The sequence below is a fragment of the Penicillium crustosum genome (genome assembly GCF_028827405.1).
Source record: "Penicillium crustosum strain IBT 35664 chromosome Unknown utg000002l_segment0_segment0, whole genome shotgun sequence".
Lineage (NCBI taxonomy): Eukaryota > Fungi > Ascomycota > Eurotiomycetes > Eurotiales > Aspergillaceae > Penicillium > Penicillium crustosum.
Genome location: NW_026623123.1, coordinates 1,354,224 through 1,376,830, shown reverse-complemented (window position 1 = coordinate 1,376,830; position 22,607 = coordinate 1,354,224). Strand labels below are relative to the sequence as shown.

Below are 22,607 nucleotides of genomic sequence, written 5' to 3'. Positions count from 1 at the left end.
TATCATTGTCATCACTCATAGAACCATCATAAACTCCGGGTTACGATCATCGTTGTACCCCGCGTATTGATCATACTTACCCTTCCTCTTGTCTCGGTTGATCTTTGCGCAGTAGAGCACGTTAAGCAGAATCCTAAGTAAATTAGCAGTAGCTCTTGAACCAATAATAAGCAATGTACCCACATAAACCATGCGAACACTAACAACCCAAGGATAATGGTATGTCCACGGTGGAAGAGGGGGCCATCTCGAGATGGATAGTTGAAAGCTATAGTACTGATATTAGAGATCTGTATAAAGAAATAAACTCAATGTGGACGGCTTACTCGAAACAAATCCTCCCGCATTTGCAATTGCCAACTGCAGCGCTGATGTAGTGGCTCTTTTGTAATGTCCCGCAGAGTTGTTCGATAACCACACCAGGATGCACGGTACACTGGCGTATTGACCGGTGGCCATAAGGAAGGTCATGCCATATTGAACACGAGGGGAGTCAATATTGGCAATGGCCGCATATCCAATGATAGCGATTGGGAGAGTGAAGAGCATCACCACGCCTCGGAGACGAAGACGGTCGGAGATTATGGCAACGACGACTAGAAAATGGGTGAGTATTTAATAAAACTAGTCAAAAAAATTAGACAAACCTGTAAGTACAGCTGCGACAGCATAAGGTATCACAGACCACAACTGAACCTCGTTGGCATCTTTGGCGAAGCCGAGGTTTTTGATGATCGTTGGCAGCTTAAAATTGTCAGTGACTTTGAGATAGACATAGAAATAGGAGAACCTTACAAACAAGCCAAAAGAGTAGAGTCCAGAGAGAATGGCAAAATATGCCGAAGCAGAGAGCCACACTTGTAGATCCAGGACACCTCGACGTACTTCGGACCATTTGAACGATTCTGCCTCAGGTGTCAAGGAACTGTTTGTGTTAGCCAAGCTTTATCATGCAGTGGGTCAGAGAAGCTTACCCTTCTTGGGATCTGGGGCTATCAAGCATCAGCCTTTTCCCTCCGAATTCCTTTTCCTCTGAAGTCAAAAAAGATGCGGACTCCAAGCTATTCGGAAGGACGAAGAAACTAAACACTCCACAGACAAATGTCTAATTCGCAATTAGACAAATTTTTTGTATCAATAATCACCTTCACATACCAAAAGTCCCTCGATAATCAAAATCCAGCGCCAACCTTCTATGCCCCCTCGAGGCCCAATTTCAGCCAGTCCACGAGCGAGAAGACCTAATTTATTAGCATCTGCCGAAAAATAAACGAAATCGATGCGTATGTACCTCCAAATGCGCCCGACAGGGAGGCAGCTGTGTAGAACAAACCAATCCGTAGAGCCAAATCGCCTCGTCTATAGAAAGAAGACAAGTACAAGACCTTTTTGCTTTGTTAGCAATGACCAATGTCAATTCCGTACGGCGTCGGAAACATACCATGCCAGGGAGAAGACCCCCCTCTGCAATACCTAACAAAGCCCGGACGGCGACGAAACCAGCAAAATTCTGTACAAATCCCAGACACATGGTAATAATGCCCCAAATCGCCGTCAAGAACGGCAACCAAATCTTCGGCGATGCTTTCTTGAGCACCAGATTACTCGGTAGCTCGCTTCCATATCAATTAGCCTCTGGTGTTGGGGTCCAATTGAAGACAACACACCTGCAAATGTAGGTGAGATAGAACACAGCTAAGCCGATGTCGTATTGGTGGTCTGTGATAGAAAGGTCCGCTTCTAAACCGAGAATCTTCGCGTTACCGACATTGGTTCTGTCCAAAAACGACATGAGGAAAAGTAGCGCTAGAATAGGAAGAATACTAGAAACTATTAGCAAGCGAATTCTGATTGTAATGCCTGGACTGACTGTATATCCAGCTTCCACAACACATTCCGTGTCAATTTCTGCTGTTGCGTGAGATCACCATGTCGATCAAGGGGCGATAATTTTGCATCTTCGAGCTCTGACACTCTTGACTTGGGTGGGTCCATGATGACTTGGATTGTTGCTTGGTGACGCGCGAAAGATTTTATTCTCCTAGACTATCTGTTGTAGCTCAGGATGGTGAGAAAAGAGGAAAGGAATGGAAAGAAATAGCCCACAAACGGTCAGAGAGCACCTCCTTCGGCTGGCACTTCTGGGTCCGAGCTTCCGAGCCCTCTCCTCCAGCCCCCATTTCACCAATGGCAGAGCTTCCATGAGATCACGTCCGGCAGCTTAGTTTCCCCGCGATCCCCGGATTTCGACGTGTTCTCCACTGGTAATATTACGGAAATATTCAGGAAGAATTACTGTCATATTACGACCCCTCCTGGTATTTTTCGGTGTTCACTTCTGAGCTCCGTTTGTTTCCACTTCCCGAGGTCGGAAGGAGAATTGGTCTCCAGTACCTATTCTTTAATGGAAAAACATCCACAACCAGGGCAAAAGAGCTCACCATCCGACATGTCTAGACTTTCAACCAGCCTCAAGGCATTGATCAATGCCCCTGCCGCCCGGCCATCCACCGTCCCGGCGCCAGCAAACATAACCTCGGTCTACCAAAAGATCCAACAGACTGCGCAATCCAAACAGATCTCGCAGCCATCATGGATCGCACTTTCAGTGAGTCAATACCTGAGGTTAAGACTGAACGCGATCTAACACAAATGCCAGACTGCAGCAACAATGACTATGAACTCCCCGGAGTCCCTCGCCGCCCTCTACGAACTAGCCAGCACTAACCCGGACAAACAAGTTGAGACCGCCGAGCTCATGCGCGAAGTCGGTCTGAAATGCATTAGTTTCAACGGTATTCCACGCACCATAAACTGCCTCAACGCCTTCAGAGCCAACCTCCCAGATTCAGTCGGCAGCCAGCTCTCCCGCGTCCCCACCCGCGCCCCAACCCCGGAGAACATCACCGCGATCAGTGAGCGCGGCCAGGCACTCTGGGATTCTATCTATCGTCCATTCGATAAGAAGCTATTCAATAAATTGGCCGACTCACACCCGGACCTACCGGTGCACATCCTGCACAGCAACTACGGTGCCCTGTTATCTGATCCGGAGCGTAGCACTGGCGCCTCTGCTGGGCGCATTCTGACGTCTATTGTTGCTATTTCGTGTCTGCGTGCTCAGTCGGGCGTTGGTCCTCAGGTCATATCGCATGTGTTTGGGTTACGGAAGGCGATCGAGGATGGTTCGTGGGTGAATGATGTTGAGGGGGAAGAGGCTGCGCGGTGGTTGGCTAGTGATGAGGGGAATACTTGGATTTTGAATAGCGTTGATGCTATCGTTGAGGCGATTAGTCAGGGTGCTGGGTCGAACTTTGCTCCCCCGCGTGCGAAGCTGTAAATATATAGAGATTATATATCACATATGTTCAATACTATTGGTTCACTCTGAAAGTGGAAGAGCCGAGGACTCTTTATCGAGTATCGAGTGGGTTCATCCGTGCGGGCGAGGCGACCATACACCTGTGATCGTTCTGCTTCGGGCAGGAAATTTATTGGAGAGGATGCTGCATGTCTGTCCAACGAATACTCATGGGTGTTCGGCGCCTTAGCAAAAAGATCAGGCAACATGAGACCCCTGGTAGTATTTGCGGAAGAAAAACCCACACAGGCGTTCGTTTTAATAACGTGCTCGTTAGAATCCCCGCACCAAAATGCAGTGAGTTGGCCTCACAGTGCGACTTGCAGTCAATTCCACCAATCGCCGTGATATTCCTGTGACTCCGCAGCGTAAGCTGCATAACTAAGTCAGAAGATACCAGTGTCACCAATTCAATTGCTTTATCACATAAATTAGAAGACCCGTTCAATCCGCTCGTGCATACCCTACGTGTTAGTGGCGCGAAAGAAGTGAAGCTGCCATAGACACTTAAGTCCATCATGCCTGTTCAATTTGTTGTCGGGCAATGGCACCTGCGATTCGCGAGGTTACCCGGACCCTGATTGAGGCCGACAGCACATTCGTGGCAGTCCTTACCTTGGGGAATACCAGGTCGTGGCCAACGAGCTTGGTTACATGGACAGCGACGACTCCATTTACGACTGTCATCCACGTGGTCAACATAGCAGAAACTTCTACACCTGAGCAAACCAATTCGGGCGCAAGCAGCGGACTATCAGATGGAAACAAAGGCGCAATAGCGGGGTCTATCCTCGGTGCTGTGGTTTTGATACTGCTCTTATACTATCTTTATCTATGTCATGTGCAGTCGCGGGCATTGACTCAACGGTCGCGCAAAGTTCCAGTCGATGCGAAAGATCCTACAACGCCTCCTGATTCTGATCCTGTTCCTGCTGATGAGAAACCGGCAAGGGAAAAGAAGACTGTTACCATATCATCGGATCTTCCGCGATATTTTCGTCGATACTCGCGGTCGAAGGTTGACAAGTCGTACATCTCTCCTATTGTGAGGATAACAACGGAAATGAACTTGAGGACTAAGCTCCAGACAAGAGAAGGGAGATTAGGACAACCGGTTCGCTTCATGATTCGATCGCGGGAGAAACCGAAACCAAGGAAGAAGCGTCGGAGATCTCACAGGCGTCGAAGAAGACGCAAATCTTCAAAGATTGAGGATATGAATTGATGGGAGGGTCAATATGGAGTGTTTGGGGGAGACAGGCTATATCTATCCATGTCCATTTCCCATTTAGTCTGGCATAGTGTTTATGTACATTAATTTATACCATTATACGGAGTACTCCGTACACCATACAACTTGCAACTTACGGGCATAACCCCCTGGATCCAAACAGATAAGCTCCAACCAGTCAAAGTCTCGGGAATCAGCACGGCGAGTGGAGTCTCTTTCGGGGGTGTCTCGGAGACTTTCTTTCTTGTCGGACACGAAAACGCATTCGGCAACATGACCGGACAAGCCGTCCCATCAATTCAACAAAATTAAGAAACCTAACTTCATCCTTCATTCAAAGCCTCGGCTATTACTAAATTAGGCAACTTTCTAGAAACAGAATATTTGATCAGTCATCTTCCCGACCACCCCTGGCTTGGAAAAGCCTAACGCAACCAAATTCTTCTTAGTGGCATTAACCATCCCGGGCGGCCCACATAGCATGACCTTAGTGTCTGCCGATGGCGCAGGGAGCTGCTCCGCCAGAACAGCCTGGTCCACGTATCCCGATCCATAGGTCCAGCCCTCGGGCGCAGAATCCAGCATATACCACAGCTTGAAGTTCTTCGGGTACTGACGCGCGAAGCGTTCAAGCTCCTCACGCAAGAGAATGTCAGACTCGCTGCGGTTCGCGTAGATCAGACTGACTTCCGTCGTGTCGGTGTCGTTCTCGCAGATTGCCCGGATAAGCTGGTACATGGGTGTGATACCTGTGCCGCCGGCCACCATACCGATTTTGCGACAAAGACCCTTTGTGTAACGCATCGAGCCTTTAGGACCGCGGAATTCGACTTCATCGCCTACGGTCAAGCCGGCGAGATATTTCCCGCTCAATAGACCGTCGGGATAGCATTTGATGACGAGTTCAATGCGGCCCCGGTCGAGGTTGTTGGAGGTAGGGGTGTATGAGCGAGTGACGGTCGTTCCATCGACAACGGCTCTGATGGCGACGTGTTGGCCAATGGGTAGACCTAACACATCTGTGGCGGTTGGTAGAGCAAAGACGAAACGGTAGACGTTCGTTGCAAGTTCGGTCTTTTCAACGAGTGGCAAGCGTTGAAATTGCTGCGGCTCGAGGAATCCGCGTGTCAGATGCGGATCGACGCGAATCACCTTCTTGGACTTCATATGAGGGGGGAAGCGCATGAATCCAGAGTCGATCTTGGTGAATCTGCTAGCCTGGCGCGCTACCATTACTCCAACGACTGTGGAGATAGCAGAAGCGGCTAAGAAGCCGTTGACAAAGCCTCCATGGGGCAGGCGTAGGTTCTTCAGTTGTTGAGGGATCAGTTGGGAGATGGCTCCCAGGCTGTTTGTGACATTGTTGTTTTGGGTGAAGATGTAGAAGACTGGGACTAGTCCACCTAGAGCACAAGCGATCGTTTTGATAGTCGATGATGAGGAGGGACTGGCCTCTGCAGGTGCTTTTTGGGAGACAACACGCACTGCCTTGGGCTTGACGTACTGCTGAGCATCCTTCAAAGTGCCTACCAGGAATGGCTGCATGATCTCACGGGCGTCTTCAGAATGCCCAACATCCTCATAGGCTGCTGTGGCATCAGTGCCGGCTACCTCGATGAGAGCATCTGCACCACCTGGGTGATCTTGCAGATACTTTGTGAGGTCAAAGACTGTTGCAATGTTAGCACTGTCCGTTTTTTGGTTTTTTAAAAAAGGTTATTACCTTGTCCGTGGATGACCATCCAGGTATCACCCTTGGTGTTGTGTGCTGCCACATCTTTCAATGTATACTCTGGCACCTCGACATCTGCCTTCCACTCAGCCTTCAGCTCTTTTGTTTCTGGAACGGACATTGTGAATGAATGATTTTGCAAAAAATTCAAAAGGACGGAGTCTTAATTTAATATCACGAAAAGTACTCCGTACTGGAACATGGAATTGTCGCAATAGCCCACTTAGCACTTCCGATATGTACATAAAACTAGCCTACCAGCAAGCAGGGATTCAAAATGCCTCGGCACCTTGAAGAAAAAATTAAATTAAAAAAAGCTCTATCTTGTCGGTGGGGCCGTCTGAGACGGCACATTTCGCGCCAGTGCCGTCGGCCACAGCCCGAAACAACGTCCACTCTAATATTTTTGCAATCATGATGTTATTGTGGATCCTAATTAAGAAAGAGTTTGAACCGAGGCTCGCAGAGATATGCATTCTTCTATTATGAAATGAAAAAGAATCGGGACGCGTTTTTATGGTAAGTGGAGTTAATTATGTAGTTTCAAATGGCTCAGATAATTAGATCCTTATAAATGTGAGCGGGCCCTTCGAGAGAGGAAAACCACGTTATTATTTTTATTCCCATTTCACGATGGTTGCCAAACATTTCTACCTGCTGGGTGAGGCTATCACCTCAGCTCGCCCAATTGAGGTAGAGACAACAGTCGACTACCAAGGGCTTCAGCTTCTCATTGCTGGACAATTTGCCATTGTTGAGCCAAATGGTATGTTCTTATCTTATTGCCTTTGGTATTATTCTAACTCTCATGTCAGGCATTGCATTCCAGTCAGAGGACTCGATGTTGTCCACTCCCTCGGAGATCCTTGCCAACGAAGAGCCTATTGCTATCTCAATAGATGGCAAGGCAGTACGGGAGATCCCCGGTCCTAAGGGACTGCCATTCGTGGGAAACTACTTCGAGGTCTACCCCGATCACCTAGGAAACCACCAGCGCCTCTTTGACCAATATGGACCCATCATTCAAACCACCAACATGGGCCGGACGGTCTACCACACCAATGACCCCGAGCTATCGGCCATCGTTTTCTCCGAGTCTGATTTTTTTACCAAGAGAATCAACGAGGCACACCCTTTGCACCCGATCAAGAACCAACAGGCCGGTGTGTTTTTAGGTGACACTGATACACCCGAATGGCGGGCAGCACACAAATTCCTCCCGCCAGCGCTGGGACCGAAAGCAGTGCGTCACTACGCACCGACTATGCAGGAAACCGTTGAGGATGCATTTAATGTGTTCGACGAGCTAGACGAGCGCGGCGAGGCTTGGAACGTCTACCCGTACATGCTTAAGCTCGGTGCGCAGGCCGTGGGCAAGTTGGTTCTCGGTATGGACTTCAAGCATTTCTCTGCTGTAGATGCGCCGCCACATGAGCTGGTCTACCGAATTGCAGAGTCATTGGAGCTGAACAAGAAGGTGACCGCTCGTGGTGATTGGTATGCGAAATTGCCTTTCGGTGACCCGCAACGCCTACGGGATGCGCGCCATCGTATTATTGAGATGGTCAATGAGTCAATTCAAAATGCTTCTCAGAATGGCGTCGAGGATCTTCCGTTGCAGGATGCTGCATTGCAGGCCTCTAACATGATCGGTAAGTGAAATGACTAGAAGTTGGAAAGCTTAAGCTAATATCTAGACAGATTATATTATTCGCGCCACTGACAACAAGGGCGAGAAATTGCCTAAGACAAGTTTGATGGAGGCACTAGTAGTAGCCACCGGCGCTGGCTTCACGACTACCAGCTCATTGCTGTCGTGGTTGCTTTATTCGCTGGTCAATTACCCCGGCATGCAGGAGAGACTCCTACAGGAATTAATCGATAACGACATCGATGCCGATACACCAATGACCGCAGATCTGACGGACCGTCTGACATTCTTGGACAAGTTCATCAAAGAAACCCAGCGCCGTCATAACCCCTCATACCAGCCTGCGCGTACTGCCAAGGTCGATATGATTCTTCCAGGTGGATATAAGCTCCCCGAAGATTCTATCATCATTCCTGCCCTTCACCACATACACAACAACCCAGCGGTCTGGTCTAACCCAGCACGATTTGATCCGGATCGTTGGGATACGGCGGAAGTCAAGAACCGTCATAAGACTGCGTATATTCCCTTCGCAGCTGGACCGCGTATGTGTATTGGGTTCAGCTTTGCCTTGCAGGAAGTCAAAGTGTTCTTGCCCAAGTTGTTGTACCGGTACAAGTTCACGAAAGAGAACGATGGGCCGGTCGAGTATGATCCCATGTTCCAGTTGATTCGTCCTACCAACTTGTATGTGCGTGCGGAACGACGAGTGAAATGGCCTCCCAAGACCGAGCAGTAATTGAGGAGTGAACACTGAGAATATTTGTACATAATAATGTTTTTTCTACTTTCTATGTTTATCCCAAAAGAGATGTATGAATAATATAGTTCTTCATTTCTCCCAAAAAGCTTAGCTCCGGCCCGAAGCCCGAGTCCGAGGTCGGAGTTAAAAGGTGATTGGCCTACCTGTGGATTTGTTTCTTTCTTCAACCCATCTGATAATCTGATAATGGAGAATCAATCGCGACCAGCGCGTTACATGGCCCACGTTCTCGAGGAGCTGGGCCTAACCACCATGTGGCGGTCGTCGCTCGACGTGAAGCTTCTCTGCGCGCAGCGCTTCGTGCGCCTTTTCGCGTACGGCGGCTCGACCCTGATTCTGGCATCGTATCTGTCGGCCATAGGGATTTCAGACGATCGCATTGGCTTATTTATGACTCTCACGCTGGTCGGAGATGTGGTAATTAGCTTCTTCCTCACTTTTTTCGCTGATTCTATGGGTCGCAAGGCGGTGTTGTCACTCGGATCAATCCTTATGGCTTGCAGCGGTGTCATTTTCGCGCTGTTCGGAAATTTTTGGATTTTACTGGCGGCTGCAGTATTTGGTGTCATTAGTCCGAGGTTCGTATCCGTATTTCTTTTTTGTTTCTATTTTTATCGAAGCTAATTTTATTAGTGGAAATGAAATTGGCCCGTTCCGCGCTGTCGAAGAATCCACTTTGGCTCATCTCACACCACATGAGCTTCTGAGTGATGTCTTTGCTTGGTATTCCTTGATTGGAACTGCTGGCTCGGCCTTGGGAATGCTTGTTTGTGGTTGGATCATCAACTCTCTCGAGTCAATCCACGGATGGGCTTTTATTCCCGCCTGTCGCATCATTTTCTTCGTCTATGCTGGCGTTGGCGTTGTTAAGCTAATTTTCACTTTGGGTCTGAGTGTAAAGGTCGAGGTCCAGAAAGAAGAGCCACAGGAGCAGAGCCCCGAAACCCGACCGCTGCTGGGAGAACCAGTCGAACAGGATGTTGAGCCGGTCACGAAGAAGAAGGGACTGTTCCCGTCCATCGAAAAGGACCTGTGGTCGTTGGTTATTCGTCTCTTCATTTTGTTTGGATTGGACTCGTTTGCGTCTGGATTGGCTTCACTGTGAGTGTTGATCCCGGAGCCTTTTGTCCGCTACAATGCTAATTTTCCAGGTCCTGGATGACCTACTTCTTCAAGGGCAAGTTCAATCTGCCTGAAGGTGAACTCGGCACTATCTTCTTCACCACAAACATCATCTCCGCGGCATCCATGTTGGTCGCCTCGTCCCTCGCCAAACGAATTGGTAATGTTAAGGTAAGACATTTTTTCCACTTGGGTGGCTGAGCGTCTTCTAACTTTTTGATAGACTATGGTATTCACTCATCTGCCGTCGGCGATCTGCCTGGCTCTCATCTCTGTCCCAACTAGCTTGCCTCTGGCACTGACCTTCTTGGTTCTGCGAGCCTGCTCCCAGAATATGGATGTGGCGCCTCGCTCCGCATTCCTTGCTGCGGCTCTGCCGGCAGACAAGCGCACTGCTATCATGGGCTCGGTAAACGTTGTGAAGACTACTGCCCAGAGCATGGGTCCCCTGTTGACGGGTATCTTGTCGCGCAATGGCCATTTCGGTGTCTCCTTCATGATTGCAGGATGCTTGAAGGTAACCTATGATCTTGGCATGTTGTTCAGCTTTGCTGGTAAGGAGGCTGCTCGTCGGAAGCAGGCAGCTCAAGATGCCGACGAAGAGACAAGTTAGAATATTGACTTGTGAATCATGGGCGCAGTTCGTTGATAAATTTGTTACACCCATGCAGGAAGTACTGTAAAGAGTCAATCTGTTGTACAGTCTGATGTGTGTCTACAATTGATACAAAATATCAGTTCGTTTGGTCAGTAGACCGGAATACACCGAAAACATCTTCGCTTCGGCCATATCATACCAATTGAAGCTTTTTATCTACCCTACTTTGAGTTGAGTTCAAAGTACAAGGAACATCGCATCTAACCTTAGATTACCACTTTATTAGCGCAAGGGACTGGGAAATCGAGCAATTTTTAATATAACAGTTGACTTTTAATATATCTCGTATACACAGATCATTCCAACTCATCAAATATGAACAAAACGTTCAGATATACAATCAAATATCACCTCTTAAACAAAACGAGCAGCTCGGTTTCGCAAAACAGACAAACGGCGGCGAGACATCACAGTACGATTGCCTGGGGCAGTGCCATTGTGATGCAGCGTAACATTCAAGTGATTAGCATGGTGCTTGCCAGAGACGATATGCGAAGTTTTATTCTTCAACAACTCCATCACCTGATGAACGATCCGGTCGCTCTCCGCATGACCAGCATTATTAACACGTTCCTCCTGCACAGGCTCACGCTGGTTCTGCATAACCTGCGACGAACGCCAAGAATCCGAATTCGACCCGGGCGTCTGGATATTACTGATATCCTCGATGGAAGTCTGTTTCTCCGCGCGCACAGGCACCTCAGGCTGAGCAGTAGACATGGACTGCTTTGTACCTGTCTCCTTGTTCTCCTTTGCGGGGCTATTCTCATTGTGGAGGGGACTATCGCTGTCGCAAACCAGATTCACCCAGACCTGGCTATAAGCGACGAACTGGCGGGGCTCGCACTGACTAACTTCGACGCCATTTCTAATCTCTTTGCTGATTAGGGGCGGGTCGATACATCCTGGAACCTCGTGGACGGAGATGTTGCAACCGCTACCGCCTTCCAGGAAGGGGAGGTCATGGTTGTGGGAGAGGAGCTCTGCGTCGACGGAGATGGAGCTGACGAGGTTGTGTTCGTAGGAGGGGACGGCGAAGTTTTTGCAGCTGTTTATGGTGATATCTTGGGATGGGCCGGATTCTTGATAGTTTTCGTATGTGTCGAGTTTGCTGAATGCTTCGCCAGGGCAGTTTGGGTAGAAGTGTGTCCAGACGCGGGCGATGCTTTGGGCGTGGACTGTGCTTGATAGCAGGGCTAGGGAGATTAACGATGTGGTGAGGGAATGCATGGTTGATGGGATTTTGATATCCGCGAAGTTGTAGTTTTTGATGATCAGATAGAATTGCGTGAGTGTAAAACGAAAGAACTAAGACGCTCATCTACTCTTATATACATAGTACGCCCTGTAGCCTTTCTCATTCCATAATTGCCGCATCGCAGTAATTGGATGGCGGGGAAGAATGACTGGAATGAGTATGACGCTGAACATGAAACGCGTTTAAAATTCAGATCGAACTTCTGCGTCATACCCAGGGGCTGGCAAGTGTCATAAAATCCTATCTTCTATCAGTAGGCTGTCTGATCGCGCATTCCAGTCCCAAAGAGTCCATACGATGTCGATCTAGGCGTGTGTGGTATGTGGGTACTCCCTATACATTCCAATGAACGGCTGTTCGCCTCTCAAAAGGCTTGGAAATGCTTGGTAACCAATGAATACTGTCATAATATTCGTCCATTTTACCTAGAGAGATGGCAGGTTAAAAATAATTGGTGACATTGATGTATGAGGTTGGCCGGTGATCATTCCGCTAACATTTTATTGGTGATAAACTTCACTTGATAGCCTCTTGATACTATCATGTACTGAAGTTGTGACTATGTCCTTAAATCAAGCAAGATTCCATGGCTATGAAGGATGGTGTATTGAAATTGTACAAGCATGCTCTATGAGTACCTAACTGCTTGCAAATATTGTACAAACGACAAAAGCGTCGCCTAAGGAGACTTGTCGCTAGATCTACCCAAAAGATGAGAATCCGAGTCTATTTACAGACCCAGCTTGAAACCACCCCAACTAAGAGTGGAGAAAACTCCAGCGGGATCATAAGCAGACCTGATCTTTCTCATGCGAGCGACATTCTCACTGGGGAAGCCCGCATAAGGATCTTGCCACTCACCAGCATCACCCATGTAGACAAACTCGGAAGCAAGTCCCAGCTTTTTGTTGATACCGTGAAGGTGCTCAGTCAATTGACGAGACCAAGCTTCCATGCGAATATCGTCCTGGGCTAAGTCCCAGCCGGTACTGAGTTGCCAAACTGTCCAACCACGGTAAGTATAAGAAGCGAGACTGAAGCAACTTTGGAGAGACTTACTAATAAGAGGTTCTTCTTCGAGACCCCAGACGTTGCCAACACCGTTGGTCTTGGCCACGCGGACTGAAGTCGGGGAAATGACATTCGTGACAAAAGTCGGGTAAAGACCCTGAACATCGGCGACCTTGTCGACTGCGGCTTTCCAAGCCTTGTAAATCGAGTAAAGAACCTTGGCGTCAGGCTTCATTGTCTTGTGAGAAAATTGGACACTAATTAATCAGTAAACTGAAAACTGCAACCAGTCGAGATTACATACCGCATCATCTGCTTAGGGGAGTCAAGAGCATCAGCCCATGGCTTCATGGTAGTGACATTATTAATTCTTTGGACCGCTGGAATCTTGGTGAAGTTGGCGAACTGAGATGGGGGGCTGCTGACACCCTCCTGGACACCGAGGACAGATCCCTGTGCCACCTTGGTAGTCGCATTGTAGGTAACAGTGGCGATCATGCCCGCAGCAATGGGATCCTTATCGTCTAGCTTGGCCGCCTCGCAGACAGCCGAAAGGAAGTGGGGAATGTTTGTCTCATTGAAAACCTGAATAGTGGTGCTGACCTTAGGAACAGCATAAGTCTTCAGTTCGAATTTGGTGACGATTCCATAGTTGTTTGCACCGCCCTTCAAAGCCCAGAAGAGGTCGCTGTGCGAGGTTTTATTGACAGTGATCTGAGTTCCGTTTCCAAGAACGATATCGTAGGTGACCACATTGTCCATGGCATATCCGTGCTTGTTGTTGAAGTAGTGGAAGCCACCGATGAGAGTGAGCCCGGGAACACCAATTGTCTTCATACGGCCACCGATGCAGACACGGCCGTGAGGCTCAAGTGCCGAGTACACCTGGTACCAATTGAGACCAGGGCCAACCTCCACGGTGTCGCTCTTCACATTGATGGAGTTCAGATTCGATAGAGCAATTAGGACTCCCGCATCAATGTTGTTCGCTCCAGGATACTGTTGTAGAGTCAGAGAGTTAGTACAATTCCATCGTTCCTATTGCTATCTAGGATATAGACTTACGTTCATGTGGCCTCCACCACGAACAGCAAACTGCGCATCACATGCACCAATGATCTTGACTGCTTGCGACACTTCAGCAGCAGTGTTGGGCACGAAAACACACGCAGGAGAAAGATTCGCCCGGATATCCCAGTAGTTATCAACGGTCTGGGTCGTGTAGTTTGCCGAGCCAGGAAGGAGCACACTCTTTGGCATAGAGTGAGAAAGCTTCGCGCAAGCACATGAAGCCCCCTTGGGAACTTGAAGAGTACCAGAAGAAGTGGAGAGGAAGCCCGTTACTGTTGCCGAAGCGCTCGCGCTGCTCACATTGGCATACGCAATACCCGAAAGGGACAATCCGATAAAGGGAAGAAGAAGCTGCATTTTGAATGTTGCAGAATCAACTCTGTGGTCGATGGTTTTTAGATAACTGTAGGGGACGATCTATTCTTATAGAACTTTGCGATTCTTCTGCCTCCCTTTTCATGAAATCCGTGCCCAGAGTGGTTCCAGTCTAGTGTAAATCTACCGTGAAATCAACTCTCTTTTTGAGTATTCTCCATGCTGATCACGGCAAAGGCTCGGTTTCGGATCAACATTTTGGACCCTCCTAATATGTTCCACTTCATTTGAACAGGGCTGAGTTCTCTTCAGGCAGAACAGTTGTCAAGTACCATGTAACTAGGCATCTAGATAATTTTAAGCTCATTGCCTTCACCGAACAAGAGTTGCAGCTGCACCGATGAAGGGGATACCTAAACGGTGGAAAGTACGAACCCGAATACGATAAATAAAGTTACGAATCCGAACTTTATGACCAATCAGAGAGGCGTATTTCACTCTCGGGATTCGGGTTCGGATCTTTGATCTGTAAACATCCATGGGTTCCAAGGAAGGTTGGTTCCATGTAAAATGGTCCACGGGTGGTCTTTAAGATTGATCAGTCCACAAACACAAAAATACGAAGCAACTAAAATTTAATCTGAAGCCTAGAATCTATAATTTTACGCCCACAGTCTTGATCCATACCCAAAATAAGCTTATAGGAACAAGGCTGTCTACATTTTCTCGGATTCCAACCCGAGTACGTGAATCTACTAAAATAGATTTTCAGGGCCCAGCACTAGATCTTGCAAAAAATTTGTAGTAGTGCAATTGTCAAGTAGATATAAAAGCGTCCGTAAATCTCTACATAGACTTCATTAATTCAATCAACATAGCCTTCAGTTTCGATACTATACTTACTTTTCAACAACGACTTCTCCTTTACTCAATTCAAGCAACCAAAGCCATGGCCAACGACTCCACATATACCCTCTACAACTATGATCCGTCGGGAGTTGCGGCGATCATCTTCGTCGCTCTCTTCGGATTAACCACTTTAGTACACATTTTCCAAATGATCCGGAGTCGATCATGGTTCTTCATTCCTTTCATTATCGGAGGAATCTGTAAGTATACACCCCATCTAGGAACGAGGGTCTAATAGCTAACTTGCTCATAGTTGAAGCTGTCGGCTATGCCGGTCGCTATCTTAATTCCCGACAATCACCCGATTGGACAACTGGCCCGTATATCATGCAATCACTCTTGCTCCTTGTCGCACCAGCCTTCTTCGCCGCATCTATCTACATGATACTGGGCCGTTCAATCACCTCCACCGGCCACGAACAGCTCTCTCTCATCCGAGTCAAATGGCTGACCAAAATCTTTGTCTGCGGCGACGTGGTCTCGTTCCTCGCTCAGTGCGCTGGCGGTGGCTTCCTCTCTTCCGCAAAGAGCCAGTCCAAGATTACCCTCGGACAAAACATCATTATTGCCGGTCTTTTCATCCAAATTGCGTTCTTCGGATTTTTCATCGTGACTGCTGGTGTGTTCCATTACCGGCTCTCGAAGTGCAATGATTGCGCTCCCAAGTCTGCTATCGCAGTGCCCTGGATGAAGTGCTTGTATGTCCTGTACACGGCTAGTCTGTTCATCATGATTCGGTCTATTTTCCGTGCCATTGAGTATATTACCGGTACAAATGGTCCGCTCATGTCGACGGAGGTGTATCTGTATGTCTTTGATGCTACTCTGATGTTCTTGGCTATGATCACCTTCAACATCTTCTCACCGAAGTCATTGGTGACCCCCCGCTCGGCAACACGTGATATTGAGTCTCAGGGGAGTGTCAAGGACCTCGAAATGAGAAGTACCTAGGAACAATGCCTAAAAAAAACGTATATGAGCCCTGGAGGCTAAAAACATTGGAGCCTTGGGAGCGGAACGGGGAGTACCATGGAGTATTTTTAGGTTAACGTTTGTTTTGTGGGTCGGATTGGTGGCGCTAGCATTTTGGCATTCGACATGAATTTCGGTTTTGGAGTTAAAATTTTTGTCTCACATTTACCCAGGTAACTATATTGTACGTATGTACATCTTGGAATTTAAACACTACATCATCTCTCTCTGATTGTCCATATATCTACTTCGGCCTGTACGGGTTCAGTCCCGTTAAGGGGTAACATGGGGCCTCGACGGGCGCACACAAAATCTAGAAACGGCTGCCAGTGGTGCAAAGCCCGCAAGGTAAAAGTGAGTGGCCCAAGAGAACAATATGTCTCCTTCACTGTTTAACATGTTCAAAGTGCGATGAAACCAGGCCACACTGTAACAACTGCTTCAAACACGGAATACAATGTGTCTTCGGCGAGAGTGCCCCCGCAGGCCCCGCTAGGCAATCAGGGTCACCTCCAACTCTCGGCACTTCCAGTGCCCCAAGTCCCGCCTCCTTGGGGGAGATCTCCCCAACAATGGGCATGGCCGAGATGGCTCTACTCCACCATTTCTCTACATCAACCTGCTATACTATTTCACGCAATCCAATACTGCAAACAGTATGGCAAATCCGGATCCCACAAGTCAGCTTCTCGTCGCCATTTGTATTCCGCGCCATTATCGCTCTTTCCGCGCTACATCTAGCTCATTTAAAGCCCGAATTCCACGACTATTACGTCTCTCAAGCCGAGCTTCACCATAACACCGCCTTGAAGATGGTGTCCGCAATCCTCCCAGATGTCAACAAGGATAACTGCCAAGGCATATACGTTTTTTCGGTCCTGACCTGCATCATCTCCTGTGCTAAGCCGCGCATCAAGCACGATTTCTGGGCAAATCGGGATCGAGATATCGAGTGGTTGAACCTATTTCGTGGCACAATACACATCCTGGCGTCAGCAGATCGCTCCCTCAAGACGGGACCGCTGGCACCAATTTTTGCGATGGGTCACCGTAGGAAGCTGGCTCGGGATGCGAGGTCTGCCACGGCTACGCCACCGTTTCTTCTCGTTTTGAAACAGCTCTTGCAGGATACAGTTCTTGATCCCAGTGAGCTGCAGTGCTACAATGACTCAATCGATGATATGGCGATGTCATTCGCCACAGTCAGCGAAATCGGATCACACAACTGTGAGACTGCTGATATATTTATTTGGCTGTTGAGAGTTTCGGATCAGTATTTTGGGTACTTCCAGCAGCGCACACCTGAAGCGATGGTAATTTTTGCATATTTCTGTGTTCTTATGAAAGAGATGGAATGGGCTTGGTGGATGCAGGGGCTCAGTGTCCATAATATTAGTGGTATATATTATACTCTAGGCGAGGAGCATCGTTGCTGGTTGCAGTGGCCTATGCAACAGGTGGGATGGGTCCCATGAGAGCAGTGAAATAAGTTTACTACTCATTCATGTTTAATATACCTTGCTACTCTAACTAATCCTTCATCCGTGCTAATTACCCTTGCTCAAAGTGCGTTGCAAGCTTCTTATACACATCACTAAACTTTCTTTGTTGCAGCTTATTTGTTGAAAAATGCCTCCTATGTCGGATAGTAAGGTCCCCCGGAAGCTCGCGTCTGGAGTTTAATGAAAATATCAAAATTCGGTGTCATATGTGCCCTGATTCCTCATCACTTCTTCTCAACAGGATGCTTCTGCAAACTCTCATACCACTGGATCATAGATCCTATCATGAAAGCCACCGAGCCCCAAAATGTAGCGAGTGACGACTGATAATTCACGCCAGAGTTACTACTCGCCGGACCCAGTGCACCGCAAAGAGTAAATCCAACACTGCCAATTAAATTCCAGAGCTGAATATGCCAGCCCAGAACGTGCCAAGAAGGAATATACCACTTTGGCTGCGTTTCCAGCATGTACAGTAATGAACTCAGAGTGAATCCTACCCCACCAAGAGTGGTAGTACCCCAGTAGAGGCCATCAGTGAGACCCTGACTCAGGTGGTTAAAGATACCAGGAATGCCAACAATTGCACCAATCCAGAAGATCGTCGCGCTCACAAATAAGACAAAAGAAGCTATGAAGCCAATTTCATGAAAATAATGTCCGCGTAATTCCGATATCGACGGAATCCATCGGAAAGACCTCCCATCTGTCGATGAAGTAACGTAACCAGTGTCATCTCTCTGAGAATGGGCATTGTCATTGGCATAATAGTGCTTCTCCCCGAGAAACGATTTCCGATTCGCGTGATGATGCTCACATCTCGAAGCCGTCGGCCTGAGCTCGTTCATCGCATGTCGAGGAATCCCATCCTCGACAGTCTTCTCGAGGACAGTCTCAAGTGCCCAGCCAAAACACCCAGTATGATTGGTATTAAAGGCCTCAAGAATCAGCAATACACCCCCTAGCTCAAAGATAGTCGCGCCGACGAACCCCGTCCAACCGCCGGCAACCGTTATTTCACCTTGAAACTCGGTCTTTTTGTCTACCAGCGGTAACCACACAAAGAACCCATTGACGATGAAGACTGCGGACCCGATAGTGAAGCTCATGGCAACGAGATATGATACATCCCAATAAGGGACGTAAGTAACCATCCGGAGAAAGATCTTGGCTACTGCTGGGATGGACTGCGTCACTGGTGGTACTATGAGCCCTGTTTCATGGGGCAAGGCTTTTGTATCGATGCGAATGGCATGTCGGCCTTTTCTGTTGTCGCGGGATCGCCATAGACGCTCGACTTGTGGGGGAGCACGACTGTCTTCTGGATGCTGAGTTGGTTCGTAGCGTGCTAAGGTGGGATTTAGGAAGGGTACTGCGCCCGTGACATGTGTCTCGTCCAGTTTGAAGCCATGATGACCTGAAGGTTTGCGACCGGTCTGGAAGTGCGAGTGCCGGCGCATCATATTGGCTGGGCCCGGTGTGAGGTTGTGTTGAGGGGCGTCTTTAAGCCACTAAGAACACATTTTGGTGATGACTCGATGCATATGTGCTGGTTTATTTTCAATGATAGTATTTGGAGTAACCGCGGAGGTGTGATATATGTTCCGTACATGCAGAGGTCGACGTCAGCACGATGTAGATATGCGGTAACTAAAAAGCGGCGTGCCTCGACCCCCGAAATAGCAACCCCAGATCTTTTCTAGGGTTGTCTTATATACAATAAAGTGGTAATTGACTGACCACACTGTGTGTATGCCCAGATGTGTATACTGGGATGTAAGTGTCATTGAGTGACATGCCACACTACATATGGTGGTCCGTGCATGTGGCTATCACATGTCGGAGTAATATATTTCCCGGTGCCTTGGGTGCCATGTCGTTATCTGGGAGCTTCAACTTTCAACTCAGCTGTTGCAATATCTGTCCAAACAGACCCATCATATTGATCATCATATCCAAAATAGAGACAAACATCAATGCTAAGCAGAAAAAATCGACAGGTACAACATCACTCATAATCAAAAAACAATCGCCTAAAAAATCCAAATGATATTCCGCACTCAATTTACGAATCGTCGACTTGATCTCCTCTAGAGGTAGATCAAGGGCTATGGGAATGTCTCTGTGGCCATTCAGACAAAGAGAAGTAGACATGGGAAGTCATGTCTGTTTAGACCCGTTCTCAGCACTATCATCCCCCCCATCCTCGACATAAGCAGCCTGATTGCCAGCTTCAGACCTAGCCTTGACACTAGACTCTGTCTCGGTATCAGCGCCACCATCATCTTCATGCTCAACAGCTTCGGTGGCCGTCCGCTGCAGACTTGCAGGCTTGGTCTTTTGAACTGCCTTGCCTTTATTTCGACTCCTATCAGGCAAAGACTGCTCCGCTTCACTCCTCAGGTCAGCCCCAGACTCATCGCCAGCCTGCGACATGCGGGAACTCTGATTCATGTTCCTCCTTGCGCGGGCACGCGCACGACGGATCATTTTGTTATGGTAGTCTTCCTGTTCAAGCTCAGTATCCTCGTGGAGGATGCGACGAGCAGCTTCGCGTCCAACAACAGGTAGTCGGTCGACACCCTGAACTCCGTCCGGCAGGAGCTTGGGGTCAAGAAGACCGACTTGCACGAGGACGCTGGCTTGGTCCCAGTATACATGCTCGGAGTAAAGACGCCCAGCACGCATACTGACAATACTCACGAGGATGATCTCGACTCGCTTGTTTGTCGGCGGGACACCCGGTAGCATCCATGGAACCTCCTGTGTGTGCTCGTAACTCACGTACAGCTCGTCTACGATGCGATCAGGTCCTGTGGTACGAGATAGCAGTCGGAGGCGCATGGACGGGGGTAGTTTGCCGATGAAGTACTGTTCATAAAAATGGCGCAAAGCCTTTTTCCCAATTCCGCCGCTGATTGTCGGCGTATAAGTGACCCCGGGGGTTTTGTGTTGCACATAGCCGTCCATCGCCTTCCTGACGTTCGAGGAGAAAAACTTGCCTAACAAAGTATTAGCCCGCCATCGCTCGATCCTGTGGCGATTGCAACTTACCCTCTACATGTTGCTCATATCTCTGCTCATAATCTGGATCCCTGGAATAGCCCTTCCGTAGGACCTTCAAGGTCCGCGTCCAGGCTAGATTCGCTGACAGATGGTCGTATTCCTCCAGGTCCGTCTCCGCAAACCCGGGAACGGCATTATCATACGTAAACGCCGGGTATGCCAGATCCAAACGCTCTCCAGTCCCGATACCAGCGTTGATCGGCCGCGTCTGACGGCGTTTCTTCCCTTGCAAGCCGAGCGCGACGGGTTGAACAAGTACATCCACAGTCTCACCTGCTAAGTGTACGAGGACCTGAAGCGAGAGTGGGAATCGTGATCGCGTATCGGGGATTAGGCTGGGGTAGTAGGCAACCAGGGCGCAGAGTCGACTGGCGTTGATGGAATTGATATAGTAATCGAGACAGTAGTCTGCGGCGTCGCCGTAGGCTAGGAATCGCGTCAGTCAGGTCATCACTCGGAGTTCATGGTATTTAGAGAGTGTTCTGTGCATACCGATCACAGCATAGTTTTCGCCTACACCTAGACCATCCTTTACAGATTGCAACCGACGAGCGTAGTCTTTTCCTCCGCCGTTAAAAGGGAGGTATAGGACGTCAAATCCTTCCTCTTGCCAGTTCTTGATGATCTCCATGTCGAAGTCTTCGGTCTCGGCTGTAACGCATAGTCGCGCATTATTGTTTCCATTGTTGTAAAGAAATCCACCACTGGTCAAACCAGGGGCACTGATTGATATGTTGGCCATTGTGCTGCTTGTGCTGCTTTTCTTTGTGGTTTTTGATCGCATGTACTGCGTTTGTTGTTATTGCTTCAACTCGGCTTCCTGCAGATTATTTTCGTTTCAAATCTCAAAAATAAACGATTCAACCCAGGAACATGCTATGCAAATAATCCAATCGACAATATACGTAGAGCAGGATAAATGAAAAGTGGTCTGTTGACATATAACGATATAACGGGTCCTACGTCATTGGCGTTGGGTCCCCATACGTCATACCACCATCCGCCTGCGGGTGGAACATGGCATTGTTATATTAACTCTTGGCATCTACAACGAACAATTTGATTTGGCGTTGCATTTTTTTCTACTCTCTTTGGTCTATTTGACCTTTCAGATATTTTCTGTGGGAATATGCTATGTATAATGAAGGTAATGTTCTTGCTCTATTCAAATAATGAAGGTCGGTGCTCGTTATGTACCATTGATGGCAGTGCTTGACAGATGACGAAAATGCAGGAGACCCGACTATCCATGTACCTTGACCAAGTCTCGGGTGGGGGACTTTCGCGTTTCATGTGGAACGGCTCTCGACAAACCAGAAACGGCTACAGTTACTATTTTTATCTACTGCCTCCCACCGGGTCAACGAAGATGACCTACAATCCATATTTGTCCAACTTGAAATGTATGATGGACGATATATACGTCCTATGATTGTATTCTAACGAGCCCACAATATCGGCATAATCATAAATTCCTCATGAAGTATACGAATACCAACATCCAAATGATCTAAAACAATGTGTAAAGAAGAGAAGACAGATTTAGAATGATCTCTTGCCTGCGAGTAAGCTGATTCACATTGAGCACCTGGGGAAGAGCGTCTCACAGCCGTTTCCGAGAAGTCAGCACAATGCTGTATCAAGGATCCCATCCCCTCCGTGTTCTTAGGACAAGATATCTGCCACAGAATATCCACATTGTTCCTGAAGCTGTCGCACGAGATTATGGAGTCAGGGTCAAATGCAACAGGGGGACGAAGTACCAGGTGGGCATGGTATTGGTGCAGCGTATCGGTCGTGGCATTGGGATGGGAAACTAAATCGTATCGGTGCTACAGCGTCATGGCCACCCTCAAAAACATGCACCTTGATGTAGCAGTGATCGAAATACCGCCTGAAGCAATTGATCCTTCGTGGTACCAGGCTGTCAATGAGACCTAGGTCGGTGACAGGTTTGTGGAGTTCTTTCGGAATCACCTGTGGGA

General features: G+C 48.3%; 11 protein-coding genes across 11 annotated transcripts; 5 read left to right on the top strand and 6 right to left on the bottom strand.

The window, feature by feature from the left end:
* Positions 1 to 15: 15 nt before the first annotated feature.
* On the bottom strand, positions 16 to 1,995 carry N7487_004033 (uncharacterized protein; the record flags this gene model as incomplete). The annotated part of the gene is made up of 11 exons (XM_056871780.1): positions 16 to 133; positions 184 to 268; positions 327 to 596; positions 648 to 744; positions 796 to 925; positions 975 to 1,105; positions 1,156 to 1,241; positions 1,292 to 1,385; positions 1,442 to 1,616; positions 1,668 to 1,823; positions 1,871 to 1,995. The coding sequence occupies 11 exons, from the start codon at positions 1,993 to 1,995 to the stop codon at positions 16 to 18; spliced, it is 1,467 nt and encodes a 488-aa protein (XP_056729500.1).
* A 409-nt stretch (positions 1,996 to 2,404) lies between these two features.
* Positions 2,405 to 3,340, top strand: N7487_004032 (uncharacterized protein; the record flags this gene model as incomplete). Its single annotated transcript, XM_056871779.1, has 2 exons — positions 2,405 to 2,608; positions 2,660 to 3,340. 2 exons carry the CDS (start codon positions 2,405 to 2,407, stop codon positions 3,338 to 3,340), a joined length of 885 nt encoding a protein of 294 aa, XP_056729499.1.
* A 565-nt stretch (positions 3,341 to 3,905) lies between these two features.
* N7487_004031 (uncharacterized protein) lies at positions 3,906 to 4,586 on the top strand (the record flags this gene model as incomplete). Its single annotated transcript, XM_056871778.1, has 1 exon — positions 3,906 to 4,586. One exon carries the CDS (start codon positions 3,906 to 3,908, stop codon positions 4,584 to 4,586), a length of 681 nt encoding a protein of 226 aa, XP_056729498.1.
* Positions 4,587 to 4,961: 375 nt separating this feature from the next.
* Positions 4,962 to 6,445, bottom strand: N7487_004030 (putative cytochrome b5 reductase; the record flags this gene model as incomplete). Its single annotated transcript, XM_056871777.1, has 2 exons — positions 4,962 to 6,262; positions 6,316 to 6,445. The coding sequence occupies 2 exons, from the start codon at positions 6,443 to 6,445 to the stop codon at positions 4,962 to 4,964; spliced, it is 1,431 nt and encodes a 476-aa protein (XP_056729497.1).
* Positions 6,446 to 6,957: 512 nt separating this feature from the next.
* N7487_004029 (cytochrome P450) lies at positions 6,958 to 8,714 on the top strand (the record flags this gene model as incomplete). Its single annotated transcript, XM_056871776.1, has 3 exons — positions 6,958 to 7,090; positions 7,140 to 7,976; positions 8,026 to 8,714. The coding sequence occupies 3 exons, from the start codon at positions 6,958 to 6,960 to the stop codon at positions 8,712 to 8,714; spliced, it is 1,659 nt and encodes a 552-aa protein (XP_056729496.1).
* Positions 8,715 to 8,924: 210 nt separating this feature from the next.
* Positions 8,925 to 10,473, top strand: N7487_004028 (putative MFS transporter; the record flags this gene model as incomplete). The annotated part of the gene is made up of 4 exons (XM_056871775.1): positions 8,925 to 9,316; positions 9,372 to 9,839; positions 9,890 to 10,031; positions 10,084 to 10,473. The coding sequence occupies 4 exons, from the start codon at positions 8,925 to 8,927 to the stop codon at positions 10,471 to 10,473; spliced, it is 1,392 nt and encodes a 463-aa protein (XP_056729495.1).
* Positions 10,474 to 10,872: 399 nt separating this feature from the next.
* Positions 10,873 to 11,748, bottom strand: N7487_004027 (uncharacterized protein; the record flags this gene model as incomplete). Its single annotated transcript, XM_056871774.1, has 1 exon — positions 10,873 to 11,748. One exon carries the CDS (start codon positions 11,746 to 11,748, stop codon positions 10,873 to 10,875), a length of 876 nt encoding a protein of 291 aa, XP_056729494.1.
* Positions 11,749 to 12,506: 758 nt separating this feature from the next.
* Positions 12,507 to 14,215, bottom strand: N7487_004026 (FAD-binding oxidoreductase; the record flags this gene model as incomplete). The annotated part of the gene is made up of 4 exons (XM_056871773.1): positions 12,507 to 12,778; positions 12,836 to 13,044; positions 13,092 to 13,786; positions 13,853 to 14,215. The coding sequence occupies 4 exons, from the start codon at positions 14,213 to 14,215 to the stop codon at positions 12,507 to 12,509; spliced, it is 1,539 nt and encodes a 512-aa protein (XP_056729493.1).
* An 838-nt stretch (positions 14,216 to 15,053) lies between these two features.
* N7487_004025 (uncharacterized protein) lies at positions 15,054 to 17,529 on the top strand (the record flags this gene model as incomplete). Its single annotated transcript, XM_056871772.1, has 3 exons — positions 15,054 to 15,282; positions 15,336 to 16,025; positions 16,385 to 17,529. Coding segments are annotated over 3 exons (2,064 nt in total), but the record flags the coding sequence as incomplete, so codon positions are not given.
* Positions 17,530 to 17,780: 251 nt separating this feature from the next.
* On the bottom strand, positions 17,781 to 19,019 carry N7487_004024 (uncharacterized protein; the record flags this gene model as incomplete). The annotated part of the gene is made up of 1 exon (XM_056871771.1): positions 17,781 to 19,019. The coding sequence occupies one exon, from the start codon at positions 19,017 to 19,019 to the stop codon at positions 17,781 to 17,783; it is 1,239 nt and encodes a 412-aa protein (XP_056729491.1).
* Positions 19,020 to 19,716: 697 nt separating this feature from the next.
* N7487_004023 (dienelactone hydrolase) lies at positions 19,717 to 21,364 on the bottom strand (the record flags this gene model as incomplete). The annotated part of the gene is made up of 3 exons (XM_056871770.1): positions 19,717 to 20,558; positions 20,611 to 21,048; positions 21,115 to 21,364. 3 exons carry the CDS (start codon positions 21,362 to 21,364, stop codon positions 19,717 to 19,719), a joined length of 1,530 nt encoding a protein of 509 aa, XP_056729490.1.
* Positions 21,365 to 22,607: the final 1,243 nt, after the last annotated feature.